At 38.1% G+C, this 21,481-nt stretch overlaps 1 protein-coding gene across 11 annotated transcripts in view; it reads right to left on the bottom strand.

The window, feature by feature from the left end:
• DLG2 (discs large MAGUK scaffold protein 2) overlaps positions 1-21,481 on the bottom strand; it is a 949,517-nt gene that overhangs the window by 770,633 nt on the left and 157,403 nt on the right. For 4 of the 11 annotated variants that reach the window (XM_068554432.1, XM_068554435.1, XM_068554436.1 and 1 more), the window contains exon 1: positions 17,619-17,723. The exons of the other annotated variants lie outside the window; for them this stretch is intronic. In XM_068554432.1, coding sequence (XP_068410533.1) covers positions 17,619-17,723 — 105 coding nt within the window. Of the gene's footprint in view, positions 1-17,618; positions 17,724-21,481 lie in introns of those variants that run through there. 11 annotated transcript variants of the gene reach the window in all.

Genomic DNA, 21,481 nt, shown 5'->3' with positions numbered 1-21,481 from the left:
AAATAAATATTATGCATAGGCCCAGTTCCTATACAATGCCATTTATCACTTTTGTATGTTTCTACTGCTATTTTCCATTTCATGTATGTAAATTTGGTCTTTCCAATGAGACTCTCTCAATGACAAGGATTGTATATGTTCTTAGATTTTTTCACAGCATCTGGGTACACAGAAGGAGCTCGGGAAATACTTAGGATTACTGACTAAATGTAGCTATAAAGTATAGTACAAAGGAAAGTAATATCTCACTGAAAGCTTTGGAGAGCATTTCTGAGATAACCTCAAAATATCTTATGTTACTAACAAAACTGTGATGACTTTTCCAATATCCACTATCACCTTCTTTCTTTAACCAGGCACCAACACTTAATTATCCAGTTTTTTGAAATAATAATTAATTATATCATAAATGCAGGCTGTAAAGGCATTTATGCATTTATGCTTTTATGCATTGAAATACAATCTATGTAATGTGGAAAGTTCATTGCTCCTTCTTGGTGTTAAAAAGATCCAGAAGTACAGTTAATTCCTACATCTAGAAAAGTCACTAAAAATGCATGAACAAACGTGTGTGGATTGTGTGAACAAACATACATCACATACATCTGACATTGGCAACTCCCTGATGTGAGTGCCAAGGAGATGCCAGGGTGGGCTATTCTGAATAACACAATATCCCACTACATCAGACTTTCTGAAGATTCCCCATTGCTCTGCTCCGGGACCCCCACAGCCCTCCCCAGACCATTTTTCCAGAAGCTTCCTGGAATCTTTTAGGTACTCAATGGCACATAATAGCAGAGAATAAAAGCCCCAAGTTGTAGTAGCACAGAGTGCAGTGGAATTCTAGGTATGGCCCATGAATGTGTTTTTCTCTCCAGCTGTTAATTTCAGATTTTCTCTTGGCTCAGCCTGACTCCTGTTTCTTTTCTCTCTTTTGAGATCATGTGAGTCCATGCGTAGCTTGATCAAGTGTGGTTTCTGAGTCTGAAAACCAGTTCCCCGGTTACTTTGATAATTCCCTCTAAGCTCCATCTCCACACTTCACACTGCCTTGCCATACACACCTTCTCTCTCCATATTGGATATTCTCTTTAACTGAACCCCTAAATCAAATGGATGACTTAACAGATTCCAGCATCCCCCTTCAATATGCTTATTTCCATTAACTGGAAAGAGATTTCAGTACCAAATACAAAAAAAAAAACAAACCCAAAAAACTCTCCTTTAAACCAGAAGCTTAAAGGCTTGTCTTCATGTAAATATAAAGGCTTAAGAAAATTCATCTCTCTTGCACGACCCAACTATAAGATATAAATGGTTTGCCTCTTATATTACATTCTCTTCCATGTGGAAAAAAAACTAGTTTATAGCAAGAGGGAAGAATAAAGCTAATCATAGAGAAGCCGGATGCAAGCAGAGAAAATCCTGATACAATTTAAATTATTAGATCAAGTTATTCGTAAATTCCTGCCACCTTCCTGTCCTTGGGTTCCATGGGATACCCAAATATTACATCAATAACTTTGCTTATGATAGTAAAAGAGAAACTAAACTTCTGTTGCTTGCCACTAGGAGAATGTAACTAATAAAGAATCTTATATAGTGAATGCAAATTTTCAAAGAAGTTCATTAATTCCAACTGATGTGATATTTGTTAAGCGCCAGATCTGTGAAATAGCTCTGACATAAATGGGCAGGTGGTCACCAAGCCAGAGGAAGACTCTTCAAGCAAAGGTATTGGCAGGGGTGGTAGAGCAGCTAGTCAGTCAACGAACATACTCTGCGAGGCGTAGGTCCGACAAGTATAGGCTAACTAGTGGGAGGGTCAAAAGACTGAATCCAGGCCTATACCTAAACTTTTAAGAAGCGAAGTAGAGAAGAAGAGAAACCCACACAGCCAAGTGACCCAGATACAGCACGAACTGAATAGTAACATTGATGGGGCTAGGAATTGTGCAGGGATTTCAACTGACCTGGAACATGCAAGTAGAAGGCAGGTAGTTGACAGTAGGCCAAATTAAACAGGAGGTAAATATGGCAAGAATAACTTGTGAGCTGTTTTGAGGGCCTAGAATCTTTGGCTTATCTTCTTAAAGGATAAGGCTCCTGAATATGCAAGAAGTAACACAGGCTCTATCTACAGTGTGGCATGACAACTTAAAACAAAATGGAACTCACTGAAAGTTTTAAAATGAGTCCATTTGTGTGTGCATATGATTTCACTGAGAGAGGTGGAGATCCCAGAACCTCAAGATAAATATTAGCTGGTTTAGATTGGCTGCTACAGGATACCATATTAACAGTCTTTTAGCTTCACAATTCCCACAGAGGGCTGTCATCAGGGTGAGCCCCAATCAGACCATGTCGCGATCCTAACCAGGGAAGTAGAACATGGGGGTTACTACCCACATACCCAATCAGGTCTGAAATGAGGTATCTCCCATTAAGTACTGAACTGGTATGCTAAAGACTGAACTCAGGACAACGTTACTTTTATTCAGTTTTCTCCCTAATCCTCCATCGTGTTGGCCCATTCTGGAAATTGAAAACTGTGATGTGGTTGGGGGGACTTCTGCCTCCATTTACTGCCTGTAGTTCTCTTCTGGACCGAAACCCTTTCTTCCTTCTCCTTCTTTCCCACAGTCTGTTGGGTGGAGCCACACATCCGTAGTTGTCGGCAGGGTCCTACTCTTACTTGAAGGAGATACCAGGATTTACCTACTTGAAGGCTCTGTAGTTGCCTGGTTGATCATCATCACTGGCTGAGCATCATGACTACCTGGAATCTCATGGTACCATGACCCACCGCACACAGATCTCCTGGTATGTTCACACTGGGATGGATAATAATAAAGGCAAATACTCACACGGCACTTATTTACATCAATTAACTTATTTAATCCTCACATAACCCAATGAGACGCTGTTATTCTCAATTTACAGGTGAGAAAATAGAGGTTAGGTAACTTTCCCGAAGTCAGACATCTGGTAAATAGATTGTCTTCAAACCCAAACAATCTGACAGTCTGGCTCTGAGTCCATGCTCTTTTTTTTTTTTTTTAAGCTATATAATTTTATTTTATTTATTTATTTTTGACCATATTTTAAATTGAAGTATAGTTAATTTACAATGTTGTGTTAGTTTTAGGTATACAGCAAAGTGATTTAGTTACACATACATATATGTATTCATTTTTATGTATTTTTTTCAGATTCTTTTCCATTATAGGTTATTACAAGATAATGAATAGAGTTCCCTGTGCTATACAGTAGGTGCTTGTTGTTTATCTATTTTATATATAGTAGTGTGTATCTGCTAACCCCAGACTCCTAATTTATCCTCCCCCCAACCCCGAGGCCATGCTCTTGACAACCATGCTCTACTGCCTTTCAGAATGGAATCACACTTTACCAGAACTCTTTAGATTCTAATTTTGACTGTTCACCAACAACTCAGAGGCCAGCTGAAAGCCAGATTAGACATCCACCTTGATCCAGGATGGTTCCAAAACCCGCCCCTCCTCCCTCTGGCCCTAGTGCATTGTATGAACAAGCCTGAAGTTGCCATGACTTGGGAGAAGGCTAAGCATAGGCACATGCAGGCTGACTCAATCAGGATTTCTTTGAGTAAGCTCCAAAGAAACTCTTTGGTAAATGACTGATTAAAGACATATTGATGGTTATATGAGAGAGGAGGAAACAAAACAGGAAGAACAAATCTACTATAGAATCATAAAACTTGAAGCTGAGGCCTTAAGAATCATTTAATTCTACCTTTCATTTTACAAATATGAAATGGAGACAGAGAAAGGAAGAGGCATGCCCCAGAGCTCACAATTATTTAGTATCAAAACAGAAGACAGGATAATAGCAACAAGAATAACAATAATAAAATATTAAGCATTTATTGAATGAATATTATGTTCCAGGGTTGTGATAAATACTTAAGATAGATACATCGATGCATTTACTTCCCAAGATGTTCTAAGGAAAACATTATCATTCTCATTTAAAAAAAGAAGAAAGGATAAAAGAAAGAAGGGGAGGCTCAAGGTGGCTAAATCACTTGCCTAAGGTCACAAGTCTAAGAGGTACCACAACCAGGTGTCAAACCCAGGCCTTTCCAGCCCCAGAACCCATGCTCGTAACCACCAACATCTCCTGATTCCCTCTCCTGAGTTTTTCCAGTTAAGGCCGAAAAATGCAGTTATTTTCTGCCCCGAAAGTTGCTAGTTTCTCTTCGCCAGTCTGAAGAGAAATTTCTCACCGTACTGACTCAGATTCAATTCCCAATTCTCAGAGGGTTTCTAGGTCCCTTAATCTCTTTCAAAATCCCACTTAAAAAATGGGACAATGCTATTTTCCAGTTAACCTATTTCTCAAGAAGTGAGCTAGGGAAATAATGCATGTGAAGTGAGAAAGAGAGGTGCTCTATATATGTAAGGTTATATTATTTATTACTGTGGTTATTTTTTGCTTTCCTGGATTTTCTCTCCCTTTTCATATTCCCTCTCCGCAAGACCAGCCAGTTGGGTGCAATTTGATCTGAGTCATCACCAAGAGTAGCACCAGGTGGTTCTGGCCTGTCACCTGGTTTGCCCTTACCCTGCAGTGACATAGGGCAACCACCCTCACAGGTGAGGACACTGAGGCAATAACAGGTGAGTGGGTGAGTGAACAACGTGAGCGCCCAAGGCTTGGCTAGCCAAGGCATAACTGCAGGTTAATGGCCGTGGCAGGATGTCTCAAGGGAACAACTTTGGAGGAAGCTAATACCCTGGTTCCTCTCCCTAGCACTTAATAAAATGCAGGGATCATTACCTACCTAGCTTACCACCAGACTGGCTCAGAAAATGGGAAGAAAGAATGTCAGATTTATGTTTGGCTTGAACTCGATTCATCTCTGCTTGCCTGAGCTCTCTTAATGATAATAAAAAAAAAAATATCCTCACTCTACAGAAAACTGAGGCACAGAGATGTTAAGCAATTTGTTCAAGGTCATCCAGCTGGTAACAGCAAGGTCAAGAGTCAAACCTATCAGCCTAGTTCCAAAGTAGGTAACACTTAAATACAAAATATTTGCTTCTGTTCCCTATTAAAATTTGATACGTATCCAGAAGTCTGTTTTAGTCAACACAAGTTCTTTCACTGATCTTTGAAAATACACCATTAGTATTTCTTCCCTTTGGATTAAAGTGATAACATGTCTCTTTGATCCTCCCTTAAAATACAAGGTACTGTAATATTTTGCAAAATATGAATGATATCCTAATGGCCTCAGTTAGGCTGAGTTGGGCACCTCTTTATCCCTAGTACAGAAAAGATGGGGCAGCCTGGAGAATGAGGCACAGAAAGTAAAGACCCAGAACTAAACAGAGTTTTCCTTACTTTATAAGTTTTCTCTAGAATCAATCCCACTTGCAGAAACAGATATAAATTGCTTGAGCTCTTAGTTATGAAGACTCTTCAGACCTCCATCCTACACCCTCTCCACATACCTCTTTGCAGTTAGTGTAAAAGGCTAAAATAAAAGACTCACCAAAACTAGGTCTGTAGATCATCACTCAAACTCAAATAGTTAATTATATTAGATTGGCCACCTATATCATGCTTCATAATTTATAAAGTGTGTCCACACACATTAGATCATTTCATTCCCACAGGCAGAGGAAAGGGAACTAACATTCATTGACCAATACCCGCTGTGTGTCAGGAAATATGCTAAGCTCTTCGCCTCTGCTTTCTTATCTGCTCTTCACAGAACCCCAGAGGGACCGGTGGAACTTTCCCTTGTCTATCGGTAAGTAAAACAGAACCCCAGAGTGATTCGGTGTATTTCCCAAAGTCAGACATCTAGAGAAAAGCAACGCTGAGATTCAAACCTAGGTCTTCTGACTGTAAGCCCCTTGCTTTTTCCCATTAGTAGCCCATGATGCCACAAGTCCCGCTGATTCACACTGAGCATTTACAGATCTAACTGCTTCATTTGTGCAAATGTTCTCTGAAGTTCGCACGAAGAATGGAGTCATTAGCTCGAGTCTCAGATGTGGTTTAGTCAATGTGCCCCATGCCACAATCACCATACCTACTTAATTCACTGTTTCACTCCACGTGGTGCTATTCCTGGAAAGAGCCATGTGCATACCATCTGCTCCATTTTGCAAAGCCACCGAAGAGCTATAATCTTAGCAGTACAGTTGTATTTTCCAGATTTAGGGTACCAGAATTCTGAGCAAGCTGTCAAATCTTGCTCAAAGCCGCTTCATCAGGCTGAGGCGTGGCCTGTTTCTTCTGTGGTACCTGTATCAGGGCCTCGCACACAGTGGGTGATCCATCAATGATTGCTGTTTAGTTTCCTTCTCTCATCTCCTTTACTTCCATCAGGCCAGGACTCTCACTTCTCCAAGCTTACGCCTTGCTTATGCCTACTATAAGGTCACTGTTTACATTTCTTCCTTCTCCCACATCCTGAACCAACCATGGTCCCCTCTCTTATCTTCCTAACCAAACTCCCTCCATTCTGCAAGGACAATCTAAAGCCCCAGACTCTCCATGAAAGCTTCCTCAATCCTCACTGCAGGCCTCAATCTGTCCATCCTGCCCCTCTCAAATGTTAAAACATTCATTATTTGTACTACTTCAGTTCACATTAAATTATAAATACAAAGGAAAAGAAATTACGTGAAAGCACCAAGTTCCACCATTCTTTTTTTTTTTTTTTTTTAATCTTGAATTTCTGCCATTCTTAATGAACGTTTCTTTCTGTTCTTACACATGTTGGTGGCTAAGTGGCTCATGTATGACATTTGTACCTCCTCGATGAAACTGTAGTCATTGTGAGGGCAGGGCCCTCATCCTACTTCATTTCTTCACCAGCCACTTCCACCAACACTCCTAATAGTGCTTGGCATACAATATACTCAAAAGATGTATGTTAATGAGTTTTTAGACCTTTGGAACTAGAACCACAGCAACAAGAGATAAGATTCATGAGAAACCTGTGAGGCAACAGATTAGGTGAAATGGGTAGAAAGGGGTAATTGCACGCTGCCCTCTGGTGATAAGCTGTTGTGTCACACTGCCTGGTGCTATTGATCTGAGCATCTGGAGCTGACATGCACGACAGACCATGCTACTCGGAACCATGGCATGTAAGTTAGGGAAAGTTATAAACAGAAAGATTCTTCAATGTCTACCATATGCTGTTCCTTTACACTCATTCTTTTCTACTTCTCATTACAAGCCTATGAGTTGCATGCTATAATTATGCTCATTATACAGATAAGGAGAGTGAGGCATGAACCTGTAACAAAACTTGCCCAAAGTCACTAGACTAAAAATTAGTGGAGCCAAAGCTCACTATTTTTGACTCCAAATCCATATTTCTGTGGTATCACCACCCTGTGTGGAGCAAGGAAATGTTCCTTGCTCTAATTTACTACCCCGCTGTACATTTCAGAAGTTGGAGAGGTGAGAGGAGGCCTGGGGTCTGGTGAAAAAGCTAAGGACTCAAAGATTGTGAAAAAAGTAAAATGGCATCCTCAGAATGTCTTAAACTTCTCAGATGAGTGTGAAGATATATCCCAAATGATCCACCCCAAACTGGACATTTATTTGACATTTCATGTTTTATCTTTAAAAAAATTGTGTAGTTTTAAAAAGATTTTACTCCATAACCATCTATTTTTTAATATAAACATGTTTCAAGTTATTTACAATGGAGTCAACCTGACGTCTCAGGTAGGTCCTGCATGGCTGTCAAAAATTGGGTACTCTATCTCGCTGGCAATAACCACAATCCAGCCAAGGGATTATGTCACTGGCATAAAGATGGCTGACTGGTAATCAGGAGATCTTAGTTTTAGACCCATCACGTTTAGTAGCTCATGGTGAAAAGGCAATTCACTGAGCCTCCCAATTTATTTTTATATTTGAGAAATAAAGAGTGAAATGGATGACCTCTAAGAGTCTATGTCTCATCAAGGATCTGATTTCACTCATCATAAATTTGGACCTGCTGGGAAATACTGGAAAGAAGGCAGGGATGCTATACAAGTCTTCTTTCTGGATGGTGATGAGCTCTGCTTTTATCATTCAGATACAGAAAGTCAGAAGACATGACATTAAGAAAGCCATGCAGAAAAAAGACAAAAGTCGAGTTGGGAAAAGATCAATAATATAAAATGGCTTCTAATGAACTGGATAAAGGATGAAGTTCTGATGTCTTAGACAAGGCACCTCAAAAATCCACTTAACGATCATTTTTATAATCTGTATTTTGTATGATCATGTTTAGAGCCTGTATTCTGTTTTTCTTGTGAATAAGTTACTTTTCTGGCCACAAGACCATGCAATTAGTGGCAAAATATTCTCTTCCATATTAAAGAGCCAAAAAAATTTGAAGTGAAACAGAGAATTATCACCAAGCTCTTTCTTCCATTCTTGTCTTTCTCCATGTTCTATAAGCCTTAACTCCAGGAAAAGTTTCTTAACATCTAAGGTCTGCTTGATTTTTTTCCCCCTACCAATCATAATTTGCTACTAGATAATATGCTCAAAGTTTAAAACATAACAGCCATGGAGAAAGTCTTAAAATATGTCATATCTAGAATGTTTTTCTAGGGTGTGTATGAGAGGAAATGTAAGGGAGAGGGATGAAAAGGAGGTGTGAGTTTGGTTTACTACTTCATCAGTAGTAAGAGATAATGTTCTTATGTTCATGTTAGGCCTGGAAGATCTTTCAATACCTGCTTTTAAACGATGGCACTTGGGCTGGGTTGTGGAGAAAACAGAGTAGACAATATTTTAGATCAATTTCCCTTATTTTAAATTCTGAAAACATCTTTACGTCTATTAATCTCCCTTCTATCCACTTTTTCTTCAAAATTAATGTCTTATTTGAAATCATTTTCAATGAGGAAAAACATGGGGGAGAGAATAGATAAAAAGGAGAAGTGAATGACGACTAGAAGAAGAGAGGTTGGCTAAATACTGCCAGCATTTGCTGGTGCCAGAGAATATATTCTGCAGATGTGTTTGTACACTGTCATTGACTAGGCAATGAACTCTTTGTTTCACAGCCAAGAGCCTACAAATCCCTAGGTCCAAAAATGCCACCCAGTTCCTAGAGCTGCAGCTGCCTTAGCTTCCCAGAGTGGCAATATCTATGTTACTTTGGGTTTCTCAGTTTTCCAGTGGCTTTCTTACCCTTTGTTATTCTGCAAGCAAGGGTTCTGTTCGCCAATTTACCTCCTCCTGGGCCGAGGATAATGCTACAATTGTGCCTATCAGAGGAAAGACGAAGGGATATTATCTGTTGCTGTGGGCTAGAGGAAAGAGGGTAGCAGTGAGAGAGAAGAATGAAATGAAGAGAAAGAAGGCAGAAAGGAGGTTGTTCGCTGGTACATGGGGACTCTGTCACAAGTTGGAGAGTAAAATGATGGTTCCCAGGCTGACTCTCCTCTGTTCTCTCAGACCACTTTGTCCACTGGAATTATAAACTCAGACACGTCGGAACCTTCATTCGTTTTATAAAGGATTTCCCCAACCAACTGGAAAGGAGATGATGACTTCCTTACGGATGTAATGTTTGTAACCTTACATCTCATGACCCCTTCCCTTGCCCATTCTAACTTGACAAACATCATTTGCATGTTATGCTTTTATGTTATAGGAAGAGCACCTCCCAGCCCTATACTTGGAGTAAGCAGGTGACGCATCTAGGGACGGCTGAACCATTGCAGAACTTGGTCAGGTCACTTAACTCCCTAAATTATTTCTAAGGCTACATTCAACTATTAATATAAATAAGAATTGGATGATTCCTGATTTTATACTAACCTAATTTTTAATATCATAAAAGCAGTAATAAAAAGAGTTTAGGGTTTGGGTCATCTAAGATTTAAGACATTTCTTCTTACTTTTATGATGGTCTTAGTCAATTAATTTAACCTCTCTGAAATTTCTGTTCATGTACAAATGGAGATTATAAATTATTATTTGGTCAACCTCATGTGCTTCTTCAAGAAGCAGATGGGATCATATATAAAAACCCTATGCAAAACAAACAAACAAAACACCTTATACAATTTGTAAAAGGATATATTTGGGCTAATATTAAAACTTAGCAACATTAATAATGGCAATCCTTACTGGTCACTTTCTTTGCTTAGCTGTTTTGCTAAGGGTTTAACCCACATTATGTCATTTAAACCACAAACAAAGCTAAAAAGATCTGTATAATATCTAATTTTACAGAGGATGAAAGTGAGGTACAGAGAAGTTAAGCATTTACCCAAGATAGCAAGTGGTAGAGCCAGGATTCAGACCTAGATATTTTAAGCTAAAACTCTGAATCTGAGCAGAAATGCAGTAGATTGAGAGTCTAGCCCTACTACATTATGTTTTACTACTTAACCACTTCTGACCCCAGCCACTTCAATTTTTTGAACTTCAATTTTCTTATGAACAATATGGGATATTAAAACCTGTCTTGCTTACCTTACAAAGTTGTAGTGAGAGAGAATCTAGTTTACACTGCTTTGAAAATCGCAATAAGATAAAAAAAGATAAGGAAAATATAAGGTAGTAGTAATAGTGTAGTGGGGGGTCTCAGCAGCAGCAATAGTAAAAACATTAGTACAGTATATTTTCTGGTGTCCACACAAGATAAAAATTAGAAACTCCATTGTTCTTAGGCATGTTCCTGCTAAATAAAAATATCTAAACGAAGCTTAAAAGAGTACTATTTTTCTAGTATTAGCTTATTAAAGGTTTTGAGGGTTTGATATGTGTGTGTTTTAATTTTGTTTTGTTACTTGTAGGAGGACTGCTATTATTAACCCTGAACAACTGTCTATTTTTCTGTTCTGTAACAAATATGTTTGGGGCCCTATTTTTGTAATTTCTGGAGTAGGTGAGGAAAGTGGGAGAAGCAGAGGATGGGCTTACTCTGCTGTACCATAACATATATCTGCACTAATACCCTATTTTGATGAGTCAACACAAACATTTTACAATGAGAAATACTGATACAAAGAGAAGCCATCCTGCACCGGGCGTTAATTTTTCATGGACTCCAGATACCTATGCACAGAAATCACAAGACCAGCAGTCAAAGAAATGCAAACTGCACAAGAGAGGAAGATAACAAGACGGCAAGTTCTGTCTTTTGTTCAAAAACAAAAGTGACAATTTCATTCCATTTTACCACAAATCTGCAAACGTTCATTCAGATCCAGGCTGTTGCAATTATCCAGGTCGCTTCAGATATGGTTCTTTCTTTCCCCTTTACGTTAAGCATCTCTATAGATTAAGTGTCATCTTTATTCCTTTACTAACAGAAATTCCATTAATAGCCTTGTTCATATTCTTTGGAAGGAAATAGACTAAAAACTGGGGTATTACTAGACAGAAGTGCAAAGTGAGGCTAAGAGGAATGAAATAGAAAAAGGCATCTGGCATGATTGAGGATGATGAGTCAAGTAATATTTAGAATCCAGAAAGGACAAAACACACTCGGAACACCATGAACTAGGACTGAAACTCATCACTGAACAAATCCTATTTAGAGCTGACCTAAGCTTATGATGGTTCAAATTTGACATCCAGGGGCTGGAGGCGGGGTCTGTGGAAGGGATGGTTGAGCTGAGGAGGCAGGTTTCAAGGATGTGTTTGAGACAAGAAGGATTATTTCCTCATTATCATCTCACTGCTGCCTAAGTTCTTACATTTTAAGTATCAATCAGCCCATACAGATTTGTTTAGCAAACATCATATTTAAGGCACTGTACTTGGGACTGCAGAATCTAAAGAGGAAACACATGGTTTTGCTCTGCAAAGAGTTTACAGTGTCCTATAGAAACAAGAGAAATCCCCCCGAATGCTTCTAATAGAAAGCAGAGAAACATTACAAGAGAAATAGGGCAAAGTACCACGGTGGGTGTGAAGGAGAAAGCCAGGTGGGATTAGGGTCAGAAGGCCTGGTTTCTCTCCTGGTCTTAGCATCTATATGATTTTAAACAAGGTACTGATCCTCTATAATGGAGACAATAATATTGGGGCCATTTCATATTGGTATTGTGATGATTAAAGGAGAAAGTATAGACTAAAGCTGTGTGGAAGTAGGTTTCCTACTCTTATTTTTCTCCAAGGAGTGTTGATCAGGGTTGAAATAATGAGGGAGAAGGCATATCATTTGGTTACATAGTATGAGGCAAGTCTCACCGAAGGGGATGCGAGTTAAGTCTTGAAGGATGGAACTTCACCTTGAAGCTTAATGTACTCTGTCGATTTGCTCACCTTTTCTCCAGCTGTTGTTCTGCCCTTTCGTGTAGGGATGGATCCTGTCCCTGGACCACTAGCCACTAACCAGTCCCTGTTGTAACTAAGGTTCTCTGGTTGCAGGGAACAGAAAGCCACTTGCACTAGCTTAGGCAAAATGTGAACATATCTGGTTAAAAGGGGAAGAAGCTCAGCAGTTAGGCACTTGATAGATAGGAACTAAGAACTGGGAGTCCTGAGGGACCCAGGAAGCCACAGCCCAGCCTCCCCCAACCTCTCACTATTTCTGGCAGACTCATCTCTCTCATTATCCTTCTTTGGGACCCCTTGGTTTCTTATTTTCTCTTCTCTTTCTACATTTGTTTCATTCTTTCATATTTGTGCACAAGCTTTTTCTGCTTCTCCACATGTATTTCCTCAGTTCCAGGCATAGACAGGTGTTAACCTGTGGGCCAGGCCATATGTAGTGGAGGTAATAAAGCTAGGTCTGAAAGTCATCTCTTTGTCCACTGGAGATTTTCTTCTAAGGCTCCATAAGTATTCAGTTCTTCCTTTCTGATTGACCTACAGGATCTTTCCCTTAAATAAATGACCCAACTCTCATCCTTGTTGTTCCCGACATTCCTTCCGAATGCTCAAAGAGGAAGATCAGGACTTGAGGCAAGTTGATAAATATCCCTCACTCCATACTGTTCTTTCATGCCCAAGTGCCTTTGCACCTACTGTTGCAGCCTCACTCTCCTCCTTCATCTGATAAACCACTATTTTAAAACCATCCAAAGACTTCTCTCCTCTTTTCAGTCTTCCTTGGTCATCTTTCCTCTCCATTCCAAGCAGATAGGTCACTCCCACCTTGCTGCGTTTACTGTGGTTTGTATATCCCTTGATTACTGCTTTTAACATGCTGTGCTGCAGCTGTTTTGGTTTCAGTGGTTTTCTCCTTATTCTAGTGAACCTATTAAGAAAATGGGCTCTGGAGCCAGATAACTAGTTTCAAGGCCTGGCCTTTCCATTTATTAGCTATGTGATCATGAGGGAGTTACTTAACCTCTGTAAACTTTGTAAAATGGAAATGATAGTGCCCACATCAGAGAGTTGTTGACAGAACTGAGTGAAATAATATGTGAAGGGTTTAGAACAGTACGTGACACACAATAGGTGCTCAATAAATACCAGCACTTTTATACTAAAGTACCAAGTCCAGCATGTGTCAGACAGGATGTACTAACTGTTTGCTAAAGAAATTAACATGTGTTTTAAGACTACAGAATATTTGGGAAAGAATGATTTATTTGTTTTGCTTGTAGTGGCTTTGCAAAATATCTACAGTTGCTATACTATTCTGATAATAGATATTTATCTGTGTATGTATATGTGCAATATTAAATTACAATTGTGAGAAATGCTATGAACAACTTTCACAGGATAGGATTCAAGTGTGCAGTACAGATGTATATGTAACTATTCATTTAATGTTTGTCTCATCCATTTGAATGTAAATGCCCTCAGGGTAGGGTTTGAACTTGTGCTATTTATTGCTATATGCCTAGGCATATTACACAGTTTCTGATACATAAAAGGCATCTGATAAATATTGGTTAACTGAATGATCAGTTGGAAAACGAACCATGAGTACACAATTAGTAAGTACCTTTACTATTCCTTTCTACTGGGAATGCCCTCTTCCACCATCATAACTACATATCAAAATTCTATTTGATCTTCACAACTCAGCTGAGATACCATTCCACGAAGCCTGGCACCCCTTTTCTTAATTCTTATGGTAATTCATGGGTACTTAAGGGACCCAACACTTTTTATCTGGTGTTAGAGTGATTTGTGTGTCCATTTGAAAATTCCCAGTGGGCAGAATTCCATGTAAGTATCTTCAGGGATTCTCCTGATTTATTCATTTTAGTATTTGAACCAATGCTTGGCAAGCTGCATGACCCTCACATTAGACCAAATCCAAACATGATGACTTCCAGAGTAGGGAAAATCAACTTTGTTCATGGCAACAAAAGACAGTAAGGTACCATTTGGGCAAGGGGTAATGCAGTCTCTATTCCAAAGTGATGGTGTCACAAAGAAGTTGAAGTGCACCTTCAGGTCCTTATCCTGTGCCTAGGACCATGCCTAGAACATAGTAGGGGCTCAATAAAATCTGAGTGAAGTGAATGAACTAATAAGTAAATAGAAACACAGGCAAGTCTCTATGAAAATAACTACTAAATATGGGACAGTTTTTTATAAGCGTATCCGTTCATTTGAGTGATAAAACAGCAAAGCCTTTGATTTGCTGATATACAAAGATACTGACTATCTAGAAGGATGCTCTTACAGCTCCAGTGATGGAACTAATTTATAGGACTTCATGAGAGAGCTTTTTCTTAGTCATTCATTCAATAAATATTTAGGTTACATTGGCTGGCACTTATGCTAAAGATGTGGGAAATTCTGCATTGCTGTTTTATACTCAAGGCTCTTGGGTCAAGTAGACGAACCTGCTTGAGAATCCAGATTTGATCTCCACCTCATCATTACAGGGCATGATCTGTTATGTGAAATCAAATACTGAAACTTCGAGAGTCTATAGTTTGTCTTCCTTCTTTCTACAGACTGTTTTGGACAGTACACTATCCAGGTAACAGCTGCTTTAAGTTTCCCCTCTCCAATGTATATTTTAGGCTGTATGTGGAGGTTGTCTGGGGAAGACTGTATTATAGCTTGAGATTTTATGTCAGGTTTATTATTAGTACACGGAACTGCACTGACTGAAAAACCACTTGTGATCTATGGCTTATTGCGCACATGAGAGATGGTCCAGACCATCTAGGTGGTTCTGTATTCTAACGATGTGTTAGTAATCCACACTCACAGGAGATGCACAGACGGCTTGTGAAGTTTTCAGGTCAGCGTTTCTAAGATCAGCTACATCAATGTATGTCTATACTTCCTACATACTATTCATTTCCAAGTACTTTATTTTAAAAGATAACCAGGTCTATTCTAAAGGAGGCAACTGATTGAGTCAATATAGTTTTTCATTTCCTTAACATGCTTAATGCATCATTGTAAAGATATGTATTTTAAGGATTTATTTGGATATCCTAAATAATGAAGGGTATCATTAGCCAAGAATGCCACATATTCATGTATGTATATGTGTGTGTGTGTGTATGAAGTACATATCACTGGGCTTAAAACGTACATAGAATATGGAATAAATGAGGCCCTTTTCCTGAGATCTAAATTATATACTCTAACAATGAAATAAATTGAGGCTCAATTTAAGCAGAATTATTCTCAACTGATAGTAATATTTTAATAATGTCTATGTTTTCTAAAAGCAGTCCTTGTAAAATTATGATGACATAATGATACATTTAATGCAAGACTTGGAAGAAATTTGAGAAGAGTTGAGAGCCTGGCAAGTTCCTAATACCTGCTGAAAAAAGATTTAGAGCAGTCAAAATGAAGCAAACCTGAATAAAACTTGAATACGTCTATGGGAATGCCTGCAGTGTGGGGAAACAGACACGAGAATAGAAGAGTAGCCCATGGACTATGGGAATTGAATCCAAGGCTACTTTTTCCCATAAAGGTCTATCTCCTGCACTAACACATTACCACTCCCACCATCACCCCATGGCAATGCTTTAGTCAAGGTTTATTGTTATGTCCAGATGTATCTGAATAGAAACAATTTTATGAGGTCAGTATAGACAAAGCTGGTGATGAAAACTGCCATGTAGTAACTAGAAATGCTGGAACTGGAGACTCTAGTTAGTTGATTTCATTCATTCCTCACATGTTCACCAGGCACTCTTTGCTTTGCCAAGCACTGTGTTAGACCCTAGGAATAGATGCTGCCTATATTCAAAGAGTTCGAGACAGGAAAATAAGGAAACAAACAAATATCAGTTCCTTTCTCCAACTTACTTTCCTTTTCCCCTTAGCTCCAAGAAGTTACAATATAATTAGAGAGACAGAAAAGAAAATACTTACAATAAAATATGTTGGGTGATAAATCAGAGGTGCATGCAAGGAACTGAGATAGAAGAAAATAACTCTGCCTAGCCAGAGAAAGCTCTACGAAGGAGGAGACGCGTGAGCTTCACAAGGGGTATCATAATCTTCCTGATAAAACGAAGGAGGAAGAGTTTAATAAAGATAGGAGAAGCAAACTATACACAGCAGATTCCAGTTCAGAGTAGAATAATGATAACTTAATCTGATTTAGAAAGCTTCCCACCATTAGTGTTTTAAATCCTTGCAAAAATTATATGTTTTATGTCTTTAACAATTAAGATCAACTTACAGAGATCCAATTAGAGAATAGTATTCAATGAGAAGAACTTTAAACATAGTACAGTCTTTGAAACAGGTGATTCCCAAGTTACAGAGAAAAATATGGCATCTGACTTGAGTCACTTGAAAATAACTTGAATTTCAAAGAAGATTGAATCCAACTATTTCTATGTCAGAAATAATGTTTTTTTCTTAAGGAATTCCAAATAATTTTTTGCAGGTCTTAATTTTTAAGAGTGTTCTCTTATTTCTAACAGATTATCTCAATCCTTCAAAATAGATCTATTTAAAGAATCAAATATTTTTATATTCTTCTTCCAAGTCCCATTTACCCCACCTCAGCCTATCAAATGTAGCCAGCCTGGTTCTTCTAGTTGGATAACTATAAGCCCAAATATTATATCTGCAATGGAAAACACGATGGCACTGACTCAATTAATTCACCTTATATATCTATGCACTTTTTTTTTTTTTTACAAATTTCTAAGCCATTTTTACATATCTCTAAGTAGTACATTACTACTAAAGGAATAATCACACTTTTCAAGAGAGGTTTTATGGTAGATTTTACTTGAATAAGCAAAGAATCAAAATGTAAGAACTAACTTTTGGCTTCCTGATCTATGTATCAAACCCACTGCAAAAGATATTCAAGCCATTCTAAGTACTTTGGGGGAACCAACCAGGAAATACCCACTGTAAGCTGTTTCATATATTAATATGAAGAATATCAATCTTGTGCCCTTTCTTTAGTACATGTTACTATTAGAACCTACAATCTTCAGTGGGATAAGTTTGCTTGGACCACTGTTTACTCTTTCTCACTGATCAATATTTGACCATATTAATAATTCAGATTTCACACAGAGCAAAAAGAGACATGTTTATCCCAAACAAGAACTACAGAGAAGATACCACATCTTTAAATACATAGAATACATGCCATTTATCTATAGCTGTAAAGGAAAAAATAGGAGAAAAATAAAAGAATCCCTAGGAAAATAAAAGGAAATTTTCCTTACCGGTATAAATGCATGTTGCATAGCTTGTTCACATTGTTTTAAGGAAGCAATAGTATCCCACAGAAGCTGATAATTTTCAGCCCGGGAAGCACTTTGCCGTTGCATGGCGAAAGCTAGTAACACTCAAACTGAGCTCAAAGAACCCAGTTGAAGGAGGAAAAAAAAACCCTGCAGATCTGTTACATAAACTTCTTAATTAGATCTGCTACACAAACTGCTATCTTAAGACTTAAAAAAAAATGTTAATCAGAACATTTCTTTTGGGGGATAACTGGGCATGACTTGAACAGAGACAGATGTTTTCATTGGGAAGGATTTTCGTTCCCACACTTGTGAAAAGCAATCCCATCAGTGTTCCCCTGTCTTTACATGGGTCTGGCGAAACTGCACATACCATAAGTGTGTGGGGGGAAAGAAGTAGGAGGGAGAGAGATGTAAAAAAAATATTTCCACCAGAAGATTTGGGTGGCAGGCCATGGAGGTAGAATTTGAGCAGCTTGTGAAAAGTAGAATTGAAGGGAGTGGGTTACATATGCACATATATGTACATAGGCAGGTGTGTACACTTGTCTGCTCTGTGTGAAACACATGCCTTCTCACAGTGTCATTTAATACGTCCAACTCTCCTCTCAGTTTAGTTATGATCTAGATGTGATATGTTTTCCATCTACAGAGTATTACTGTCTTTATTAACTACAGAGTTATTTATCTGGGATTATTTCTAAAGACTAGCCAGAAAGTTCGTGAGCATAAAATGCAGTCAATTATTTATCTTAAAATTTAAGAGTAATTAGAAGGTCTTTCTGTTGTCTTATATATTAGGTAAGAGTCATATTTATTTCTTCTAGGTAGAATTTACATAAATAATGCCAGGATAATTGAACCTTCACATATTCTTGGGAACTGAGAGTGGGCTACACATGATTGGAACGTGTTAATCCCAGAGAAATTGCTTGCACACTTTAACAAAAAAGGTATAAGCACTAAATAAAATCTGAACAACAGAATATAGCAACATCTTCTGAGTGTTCCTTAACTTAAGCCTACAAGGCAAGGGTCCACTAACCTCCCCCCTCCCCCCTGCCCCACAGACTCTGTGGGATCGTTGAGGCAGGCGGTAATGCACCTTGTAAGGTACCGAGCACTTTGAAGTTCCAAAGGAATCTATGCTCTCAGGGCTAGTTACGCAGCCAACAATGGGGATATTTATTCAAGTATTTCTAGAGGTAAGGGGTAAACTGAGGGCAACACACAGCATAATGAATAAATTGTGCTTTTAATTGACCTAGAAAATCCAAGGAGTGTAAAACAAGGTACAAACTGTAGGAAACAGTGTGATAACATAAATGAAGGATTTTTGCTGTATTATTTTTAGAAGAGCTTCATGATTTGGGTTACCTAGTTTTTCTGCATTTGTACCCTGGTGATGGTGGATTAGTTCATACTAATGACCTGGTGGCGTGAAAGTCTCAAAGGCAAAGTTTTCCCCTTATCTCAATTACTTTTCAATTTGGGATTGAAGGAATTGCAAGTAGAACTGATCTTACAAAATTTCTACCTGGGCTAATTTGTAAGGAGATTGTTTTTCCTTAATATTTCATGAGTACACACCATAAGGTTATTGCCATTAGACAGTTTCTTTTTCAATATCAATTCAACCAACCTTCTCTTTTTCTCATTCATGGTGTTCTGTTCAACTCACACCCACAGACCCTCCTCTGCCTTCATTCCTGCCCTTATACTCTTCCATCTGCCCCAACCACATGCTTCTTCCTCATGCACTGTCAACCAGCCAGCCCACAACTCCCAGAAAATACTCCTTCACTAGATGTTCTGTATTTCTTATCAAACAACAGGAAAATAAAAGTTGTTTTCTAAGTTATCCTCCAAAATTCTAATCTATTCTTTCTGAATTCCTTGGGCAAATGTTCATCATTATTCCAGACCCCAACCTCTAGGTCTTCTGTAATGCCTTCGACTACTTCTATCTCTCGTTCATCAGATCCCTTCTGCTTTTCATTTAAGCAGCATCTTTTAAAAGATCCTTCTTTCCTTACTCTTTGATAAAAGGATAGAGAATCCACAGTCTCTGCATGTAGAACCTCTACATTAAAAATGCCCTTGGAGTCATGCATTCATTCATTTATTTATTGATCCAACAAGCATATCAAGCATCTCCCATGTGCTATACTTTTTCATTGTATTACGGGCAAATGGATATCAGATGTTGATTTTGTCTTTAAGGAACTTAGAGTTTAATTGAAGGGATGATACATGGGCACAAATAACAAAAAGACAAGTTAAAAAAGGATAAGTGCCATAAAAGAGGTAGTATAAACTATTCACAAAACAATGAAAAAGAAAAATTACATTAACTGGGAAAATTAGGGCAGCTTCCAGAAGATTTAGCACTTAGCTAGAGCTTGAAGTTAGGGTAAAATTTGGACATGCAGAGATAGATAGGGGACATTCCTGAGTAAGAGAAGGTAGAACAAAGGCACAGAGTGAGAAAGATCATTACTAGTGTTTTGGAAAGAACATGACACTAAGAAAGCTTAATACTCAGGATTGTTACTGGAGCCAAGTAACAATTATTAAAGAAAATTATTATTCTTGAATAAAAAGGCAGTAGCTTCCTATTCCTAATGCTAATCAATTTTAGCTTTAACTAATTCTTAGAGCATCAGTGTGCATAAATTCAGGGAAACTAAACCTCATGAGACAGTAAATTTCATATATTTATTCCTCACTCTTTAAAATAGGAACATTGATATACTTTTAGAGGCTTTAGGTGGCTCAGTCATTTAGGTCATATTGCTTAATTAATTATTTAGTTTTTATTAGGTACATATAGCGTGTTTTGCACTCATGCCCCATCACTTTTATAAGTTCTAAAGTCTATTACCTTTGGTATTCAAATGGAGTCCACCATGAGCCTTACCTGATCTAATATTTGACATATTTCAATTTTGCTCAGTTTAACAAACATTTATTGAGCTCTACTATGTGCTAAGCACTGTGCTAGAAACACAGAGTACAAAGATAAATATTATATAATTTCAATTCTCTGCTTCTTTTCAAGAACCACTCAGTGTGCATTTGCCTCTGCCCGCAAAGTAGAATGTTGTACGTATTTTTTTTCCTGCTAGCACAATGTCTGATATGTAATGGCTACCATTTTTCTGTTAAACCCTTAGTCACTAGGCCATATGTCCATCATATCTAAATATACTGCCATGCTCTAAATTAGATTACAGGCCTCAGAATGTCTAAAAGTACTTTTTATATGGTTAGTACTATTGCCACGCTCAAAAGGTCTACATTTGAATGCTTTCTGCTGGTGACTGGTTTAAATATAACTTCACGAAATAAAAATGGAGTAACAGGGCTTAGATTTACATTCCTATCTGAAAAAAAAAAACTGAACAAAATATATGAAACAATGAGTTTCAAAAATGGACATCAGAGAACAAAAAAAACTCTAAGAGACAGGAAACAAGATAAGTCTTATGATTACCCCATTTACAACCCTGAATGTCTAGGCTACATTGCAGGAGAGTGGATCCAGTTGAAACCCAGTGGACTTGCAGAATTGAGGATATAAAATTGGTTTTCCGGAGAAACCAAAGCAACAAGGAGAAATAGAGAAATTCATAATTATAGTTGGTGATTTTATTATCCTACTCTGAATAATTGATAGAATACGCAGGCAAAATCTATAAGGATATAGAAAACCTTTACAAAAACATCCATCAATTTAGGCTAATATACCTCTAATAAACATTTCACCCTACAACAGCATTCTTTTCAAGTGCTCACGAACATTTACCAAGGTAGAACATATTCTGAGCCATAAGTCAAAT

This window comes from Eschrichtius robustus, chromosome 11 (genome assembly GCF_028021215.1).
Source record: "Eschrichtius robustus isolate mEscRob2 chromosome 11, mEscRob2.pri, whole genome shotgun sequence".
NCBI classification, from domain to species: Eukaryota; Metazoa; Chordata; class Mammalia; order Artiodactyla; family Eschrichtiidae; genus Eschrichtius; species Eschrichtius robustus.
Note: the sequence above shows the minus strand (reverse complement) of the source record. Positions and strands in the feature narration are given on the sequence as shown.